The sequence below is a fragment of the Galeopterus variegatus genome, unplaced genomic scaffold (genome assembly GCF_000696425.1).
Source record: "Galeopterus variegatus unplaced genomic scaffold, G_variegatus-3.0.2 Scaffold1390, whole genome shotgun sequence".
Lineage (NCBI taxonomy): Eukaryota > Metazoa > Chordata > Mammalia > Dermoptera > Cynocephalidae > Galeopterus > Galeopterus variegatus.
Genome location: NW_007727501.1, coordinates 87384 through 95933, shown reverse-complemented (window position 1 = coordinate 95933; position 8550 = coordinate 87384). Strand labels below are relative to the sequence as shown.

General features: G+C 55.4%; 1 protein-coding gene across 1 annotated transcript in view; it reads right to left on the bottom strand.

Moving 5' to 3' along the window:
* The window catches only part of IL12RB1 (interleukin 12 receptor, beta 1), a 48002-nt gene that overhangs the window by 24091 nt on the left and 15361 nt on the right, over positions 1-8550 (bottom strand). Inside the window, 4 exon segments of the mRNA XM_008576712.1 lie at positions 5399-5618; positions 6396-6477; positions 6776-6872; positions 7740-7874. Coding sequence (XP_008574934.1) covers positions 5399-5618; positions 6396-6477; positions 6776-6872; positions 7740-7874 — 534 coding nt within the window.

The following is an 8550-nucleotide window of genomic DNA, read 5'->3' as shown; positions in this document are numbered from 1 at the left end:
GCCCCGCCCCCAGCCCGCCTGGTGGGTGTTTTTCTTCCCTCCTCCTGAGTGTCTTGGTTTCGGCAGGAGCTGCCAGGCGGGAGCAAGGCGGTTCCCGCCGGGCAGGGTCTGCCCAGGGCGGGGACGCAGCCAGGAGCAACTTCCTCTGTGGTCCTCCCTCCGCCCCGTGCCTCGGTTTCCCCACCTGTAAAATGGGGCCCTGCGTGGTTGCGACCCCCGCGCATGGCCGTGGGGGGCGCGTCGCTCCGGCAGCAGCGGAGGGGCGGAGGGGGCCAGGCGGGGTACTCCACGTCCCTGCCAAGGTTCCGTCCACTCCGTTATTAAACATTGATCAAGGCAGTGCGGTGTCCGCCAGGGCGAGCGAGGCCGTCTCAAGAGGCCTCCGAGTGAGGGGACAGAGCCAGACACAGATGCCCCAAAGGGGGGTGGGGGTGGGGAGTGAGCCAGACGGAGGGGCTGGGGGTAGCTGCCTGTAAGAGGGGACTTGGACACCAGGAGGCTTCTTAGACACGACACCTAAAGCACAAGCAATAAAGGAAAACAGATAAATTGGACTCAGTACAATTTAAGACTTTCTTCTGCAAAGGATACTATTAAGAGAGTGAAAAAAGACAGCCCATAGAATGGGACAAAATATTTGCAAATCGTCTATCCGATAAGGGTCTAGTAGCCAGAATATATAAAGAACTCTTAGAACTCAATCATAAAATGATTTTTTAAAAAAACCTCATTAAAAATGGGCCGAGGGTATGAATAGACATTTCTCCGAAGAAGATATACAAATGGCTAAGTACACAGGACGACGTGTGACATCACTAACCATCAAGGAAACGCAAATCTAAATCCCAAGGAGATACCGCTTTGCAATCACTAGGAGGGCTGGAATCAAAAAAAAAAAATGGAGGGCCGGCCCGGTGGCGCACTGCTACAGTGCGCCGCTTGGGAAGCGCGGCAGCGCTCCTGCCGAGGGTTCGGATCCCACATACAGACCGGCCGCTCACTGGCTGAGCGAGGTGCGGGAGCAACACCGAGGGTTGCGATCCCGTTGCCGGTCCCGGTCCGGTAAGGGAGTGACACTGAGGGTTGCGATCCGTTGCCGGTCACGAAAAAAGACAAAAAGGAAAATAGCAGGTGCTGGTGAGGTTGTGGGGCATCCTCGTGCACCGCTGGTGGGACAGCAGCTGTGGAAGACAGTCTGGCAGCTCCCCAACAAGTCACACGTAGAATCGCCACTCGGCACACCAACTCTACTCCTAGGTATACACCAAGAGAATTGCAAATTGATGTTCTAACAAAGCCTTGCACACAGATGTTCATAGCGGCATTATTTACAGTAGCCCAAATGTGGAAACAGCCCAAATTTCTATCCACGGATGAATGAACAAACGATACATGAACAGTGATGCATCCATTTGATGGAATATTACTCAGCCATAAAAAGGAATAAAGCTCTGACACATGCTATAATGTGGATACACTTCAAAAACATCTTAGTTTTGCTAGCGAAAGGACAGACACAAAAGGCCACATGGTGTGTGATTCCACTGATAGGAAATATCCAGAACAGGACAATCCACAGAGACAGAGCAGATTGGTGGCTGCCAGGGGCTGGGGGAGGGAAAGGGGGAGCGACTGCTGATGGGGATGGAGTTTCCTCTGGGGATGATGAAAATGTTCTAGAATTTGATACTGGTGATGGTTGCACAACCTCGTGAATGTACTAAAACCACTGAATTGTACACTTTAACAGGGCGAACTGTATGGTATGTGAATGTATCTTTAAAAAAAGAGGAAGAATTTTCAGCCCCCAGAACTTGATGTATCATGGGAATTATACACCCCACGCACTTTCTTTTAACTTACATTCCTTAAGGGTGTTTCAAACCATGTACTTGACAAATAATACGCTGTATGGACTTCATTTTGATAGTTAAGTCACTTCGCGGTCTTCAATAAAGTGCTTTCTGGGCCGGCCCGTGGCTCACTCGGGAGAGTGCGGTGCTGATAACACCAAGGCCCCGGGTTCGGATCCCATATAGGGATGGCCGGTTCGCTCACTGGCTGAGCGTGGTGCTGACAACACCAAGTCAAGGGTTAAGATCCCCTTACCGGTCATCTTTTAAAAAAAAAAAAGAGGAGAAATAGGCAAAGAGGGAAGAGTTGGGGAAGGGTGTTCCTGGCAGAGGGCATGGGGTTTGGGGACATGGCAGTGAAGGCTAAGGGCCGGGCCAGGGGTTGCTCTGTGTCGCCTAGTCATCTCCTGCAACCCATGGTCCCTAGAAACCTCTGACACCCCATTCCCGTCCTGGCCCGAGGGCAGAGGCAGAGACAACATCTCTTTCTGACCAAACCCAGAGGCCGCTTAAGAGACAGAGGAGGAAAGAGTCTGGGGAGGTAAACCGAGGCAGCCAATCTCCCTGATGGAGACATGCTTCTTGCCTCCTGGTGGGAATCACAGAGAAAGGGAGAGACAGACAAAGAAAGACAGATGGGGGAGAGGAGGTGAGACAGGAGCAGGGGCTGTGGAGAGGCTGCCTTATTGCATCCATTTTACAGACCAGAACACTGAGGCCAGCAAGGACAAGTCACCTGCTGCCGGCTGAACTGCAGCTGGAAGAATCTTTGGAGGACTCACAAGTTGGGTTCCGAGTCTCCTGCTCCAGCACCCCACAACCTAAGAATAAAACCCTGGCCCCCCCAGATCCCCATAGGCTGTGACCTCCATCTCCCCTTCATTCAATCCCACCAGCCACACCTGCTTCAGGCTCCATCCTGCCTCAGGGCCTTTGCACTCGCTCTTCCAGCCCCTCTTCACCACCTTGGCCCTAGCACTGCCTCCTCCAGGAAGCCCTCCCTCACCCCCATTCACATTCCCACTTGTCACTCTTGCAGGTTGATCATAACGCTGTGCAATGATTAGAATAGTGTGCCTTTCCGACCCAACTAGGAACCCTCCATGACCAGGAAGATTCTGACCCGTGCAGGACAGGGCCTGATATACAGTAGGCACTTAACACTGACTTCTGGAATGAATGAATGAAGCTGAACTATGACATGGGGGCTCCCACAGTGACTCCTGGAGCTGCTGGGAGGAGCTGAGGGACCCACACTCTGAGGAGCTCCGGAGTCATGGTCACACAGCATTCACTCAGTGAATACTGGGCCAGGGCTCTGTCCAACCCATTGAGGTAAGGACTCCAAACCCGCTTCCTATTTTACAGAAAGGCAAGCAGAAACTCCTGTCGGTCATTTCCTAGCGTCAGAATCAGGACTTAATGTGGCTTCAACATAAAAGGGAACCTGATGGAAAATTGTGAGTTTGGGATATGGCTGGATCCAGGGACTAACGCTCCATCTCTCTGTGCACTGTCCCCCCCTGCAGACTTCTCTTGCAGGCAGGCTCCCCCATGGTGGAAAAGAGGCTCCTGAGCTCCAAGCCTCCCTTTGCCCAGCTCGGCCTCTCCCTCTGGAAACAGAGTGACCCTTTCCCTCATGCGCTCTGGCAAAAGTTCCAGCAGGTGCTCAATAAACCTGTCTCCTACTCCTCAGACCCAAGGGGCTGTGCCTCGGGTCGGGTTTGTGGTTAACTCGAGGGGCCACCCAATGGGGTCCTGTAACACTTGACCCTACCTGGAGCCCCAGGGATCAGGGCGCTCTGGTCACTCTGGTGAGGCCCGTGACCCAGCATCCCTCCTGTCTGTCCGCTTGGTCCCGCCCCTGCCCAGGCTTTCTCAGCCTGGAGACCAGCCCTGGAGAATGAGGTGAAATCCTCAACGGAGGGCATGCCTGGTGGAGGGCACGCCTCGTGGAGCGTACGGCTTGAGCGCAGGCTGGGAGGTGGGAAGTCGCCGGAGGGGGCGGCCAGGCCTCTGTTTCCCAGCCTAGATGCATTGATGGGGAAACTGAGGGCTCCCAAAAGGGGCGGGGCCTGGGCCTCTCGCCTCCTGGCCCACCTGCCACCAGTGCGCTCTTTCTCTTTCGCCACAAAATTCAGAGGTTGTGGATTTTAATTCCGCCCCCTCGGTCTGAAACCGTAAAAGTCTGTTTTGCAAACGCCACGGGAGGGGGCAGGGGGCAGGGCGGACCGGGCCCGGGAGACACGCGCCACCGCTGCCACCTGGTGGCCATGGGGAGAACCAGCGACCACCTGTTTATCCCCGGAGTTGGGATAGGATTTCAGGAGGAAGCCCCAGGCGGTGTTGGGGAGCAGGATGCGGGGCGTCGGGCGGTGCCGACAGGAAGAAGGCGATTCAGGGTGCGTGGGGGGCTCTGGGCGTGAGAGGGAGGATGGTGTTCCGGGTCCGGGCCCTGGCCCATGGCGGGGGGCAGACGACCCCTGGGAGGGGCGGGGCTGTCCCTTCCCCACCCCCATCCAGACTTCGCAGAGTTCTTATCTGGCTCTGTCTCCCCCAGACTGGGTGCTCCTGGAATGAATGAATGAATGAATGAATGAATGAATTCTCAGGCTCCTATTTGGGGATTTTAAGGACATTCAAGCTTCAATCAGGAGAAAGACTCACAAGAGGAGGCTCATTTATTAAGCTTTTGACCCCCTACAACAGCTCTGTGAGGTCAACATTATCATCAACCCCATTTTACGGGGGTGGGGGGAGACCGGGACTGCGGAGGGGCCATCACATTCCCCAAAATATTTAGAGCCCCCCTTACTCCCCAGGTCTGGATCCTCCAAGCCTCGAGACCGACCCCACAATGCTGCGGAGAGCCCAGACTCCCCGTCCAGTGCTCCTGGGAGAGGAAGCCCAGCGCAGGGCCCTGGGATCGACTTGAGCTCCCTCTGGTTCCTCCCCGCCCCCAGTCTATTCAACCCTAGAACAGGCTAATAACAGGGCCCGTCCCTGCCCTGTGGATGACAGGCCTGGCTGGGCACAACAGCTTCTGTTTCATGGAGGATTCTAGGGTTCCCACCACAGGATCTGTGGCAACAGGCGCTGGACAGAGTAGGTCAGAGAGGGAGGCAGGGGTGCTGAAGCCTGGGAAAGGAGCAGCTCTGGGACACTCAGGCCCGAGTTTGACTCGCGCTCGTGCTGTGTGGCTTCAGGGAAGTCACTCACCCACTCTGAGCCCCAGTGGCCACATCTATAGAATGGGACAGCCATGGTACCTCACCTCATAGGGTGGTTATGAGGATTGGGTGGGGAGGGATCATGTGAGTGTCTGGATGGACTGGTCTGGGTATACCATAAACGCTTAATAACCAGCCGTTGTGATGGTGATAGTCAGTCTTCCTATCTGTAAGACGAGGTGGACATTCCTGTTTCTCCCTCAGGCCCCCAGGCCCACCAAGAGTCACCAAACCTGGGACTCTGCATTAGGTCTCCCAGGAGCAGCGGGAGTCTAGCTGCCTGGGCAGGGCTATTGCCCCAACCACTTTGCCCACCAGACCCTAGGACCTCGGCCTCAGAGTGTCCTTGCACGTGTCTCTTGTCCTCCAAGGACAGCTCTGTATCCAGGGCCGGCTCAGGGATGCCCCAGGGCAGCTCTTTCTTCTCCGTGAAAGGCTCGGTCCCCTTGCCTTTGTTCCAGGACATCTCCACCACCAGGGCCTCTTGCGGGGTCACCTCTTCCAGGAAGTCGGTGGGACTGGTCCACTGCCAAGTCTGGAGAGGGAGGGTGGGGCCAAGGCTGTAGGTGGGGCCCTATTTCCCCACCACATAAGGATGGAATGAACCAGGTCCCTGCTGGCTAAAATTCTCAGGCCAGTTCAAGGATTGACTCTGCCTCAGTAGCCCCCATTCAGTCCTTCTTAGGAAAAGCACCCCATTCTTCTTTGGGGAATTGTCCCTCCTCTTCTCACAGTTGGGTGGTTGGGAAGAGCGGTGGCCCCACCCCCATTCTAGCAATAGGTATGTGACCTTGGCCCAGCCAATCAGAGCTTTCCCGTCCCCTGGTTCCAGTCACAGGCTCAGGGATGGGCATGTGGACCAAACTGGAGTGATCAATGATGGCCCTGAGACTTTTGCTCTAGTTAATAGGGAAAATGGAGACCCTACTTCCACCGGGGGAAGGCTGAGCCTGCCTAGGAAAGGACCCTGCAGGGAGGAGAGCACTGTGGAGAGAAACATCCCTAGTTCTGGATCCAGCCTTGTCTGAAGCCCACCACCTTGGGAAAGTTTTTCCATCAGGCTCCCTTTTTGCTGAAGCCACATTGAGTTCTGTTTCTGCTGGTAGGAAATGACCTACAGGAGGTTCCTCTCTGGTCTGCCACTTGCCTGTCTGTAAAATGGGAAGGGGTTTGGAGCACTGGTTTTGGAGTCTCTATCTCAGTGGGTTAAGAGAGAATAAAATGAGCTCATGCATGGCCATTGCTCAGCAGAGCCCTTGTCCAGAGGATGCACCCAATAAATGGGACCTGGAGTTAGAAAAGGAGGCCTTACCTGCTTCCCCTGGCTGCTGGGGAACTCGATGGCAGAGCTAGCGCGGGGTGTGGGCAGGGGTGGGCACAGGCGCCGTGCAGCCCTGGGGGGGAAGGGCAGCCAGTCAGAGGAGCAGCGTTTCTGTTTTTACTTTTTAATTGTTCTGACTTCGTTTTTTCATCTCCATTAAGCTATAGAGGGCGTGAGAATTGGGGCGAAGGGAGTCGTACAGACTCAGGTTCAAATCCCACCTCTGCCCCCACTGCAGGCCAATCCCTGACCAACTGGGCCTCAGTTTCCTCATCTGTAAAGTGGGCACAATCGACTTACTCTGTGTGACAGGTTGTTATTATTTACTATCACTATTATGGATCATCTTGGGGGGCGAAGCTGCTACTTACCTGTTCACGGCGAGGTACCCAAGAATGCCCAGGAGAAGGATGCTCACGAAGCTCCCCAGAGACACAAGGAGGATGGACAAATAGGAGACCTGGACTTCTGAGGGTGGGAGAGCTCGGGTTGGGAGAAGGACAGGCCTGGGCCTTCCACCAACTTGCTGCTGATCCTGGCATGTCCAGGTGCTGCGGTTAGTTTCCTTATCTGTGAAGTGGGGGGCCACGGAACCCACCACCAGGAACCTAGCGCAGAATAAAGACCTGGCATGCAGGAAGTGCTCAGGACACTGTAGCTCCAGGCACCACATGGTGCCCCCTGGACCCAGACCTGCCCACCCCACACTAAGCCCAGCTCATTCATTCTCTTGGATCCAATTGCTTCTCTTAGGACTGAAAGAACACCAGGCAGAGACCATCGCAGGAACAGGGATCATTTGGCCTCCAAATCTCTCATGGACATGTGCCTCAAGACAACAGCCTGTGTCTTTATCCTTGTGATGAGAGAGACACTTTCATTCATTCGCTCGATAAACAGCCACCTGCCCCCTCCTCCTTCCCAAGAGCCCTCAGGCTGGGGTGTGGCAGAGCCTGACCCAGATACCCCCAACCCCAAGATGTCAGGCCAAGATGGAGAAGCGGTTGCAGATGGTGGGGTGGGGGGCAGAAGGAGGCAGTGAAGGCTCCCTGGAGGAGAAAGCTTTGGGGCTGAGTTTTGAAGGATGAATAGGAGTCTGACAATGGAAGAAACAAACATTCCAAGCAGGGGGCTGCATGGGCGGGGTCCCCAGAGTGTGAGAGAAGGCTGATGAGGGGAACTGTAGGAGAAGTTTGGATCCAGGGCTGGGACTTGCTCCTGAGGGCCATAGGGAGCCATGGAAGGAATGTGAGCGAGGGTGGGGCTGCTCGGGTCCTATGGGAAGCTCGGTGCCGCGTGTGTGAGGTGAGTGCCGGGCCCCGCCCCCCCGCTCACCAATGCTGAAGCGCTGGGGCTGGCTCCAGGCACCGCGCGTCCCTGCTGTGTCCGCTCGCACCTGTACCGTGTAGGCTGTGCCCGCACGCAAACCGTGGAGGGTGACTCGGGTCTCTGTGGGCTTCACGGTGCTCTCTGTGGGGAGAGGCAGCCATGGGTCTCAGGACCCCTTTACTCCCTGGAGGTCAGTCCCTGACCCAAGAACGAGTCCTAGCGATGCTGCCACACCCTGGGGATAGGGGTGGGGCTCGTGGACATTTCGCTGAGATTTCTTCCCTAAATGTACCCATCCACCTCAGCTTATTTGGAGAAATGTTGTTCTTCAAAATATTCAGCAAATGATGCTTATTTCTCTCTAATTCTAACTTCCCTCCTTCTACCCGTCTTCCTTCCAGCCACATCTGCCTCCTCGCTGCTCCCTAAAGGCACCAGGCTCAGTCCGACCTCAGGACCTTTGCACTGTTGGCTGCCCCAGACCCAGCCTGACTCACCCTTTCCTCCAGATACCTGTATGGTTTCCTCCTTCACTTCCTTCGGGTCATTAGGGGCAGGGTTAGAATTAGCTTCGTCTATCTTGTCCCCAGTGTCCCCAGCGCACAGTAGCATCTCAATAAGTGTTTGTGGAATTGTATGAAATTAAACAAATGAAATACTTTGTAAAAAATCCTCAAGATGAGGGCCGGCCCGGTGGCGCACTGCTACAGTGCGCCGCTAGGGCGTGCGGCGGCACTCCCGCCGAGGGTTCGGATCCCACATACAGACCGGCTGCTCACTGGCTGAGCGAGGTGCGGGCGCAACACCGAGGGTTGCG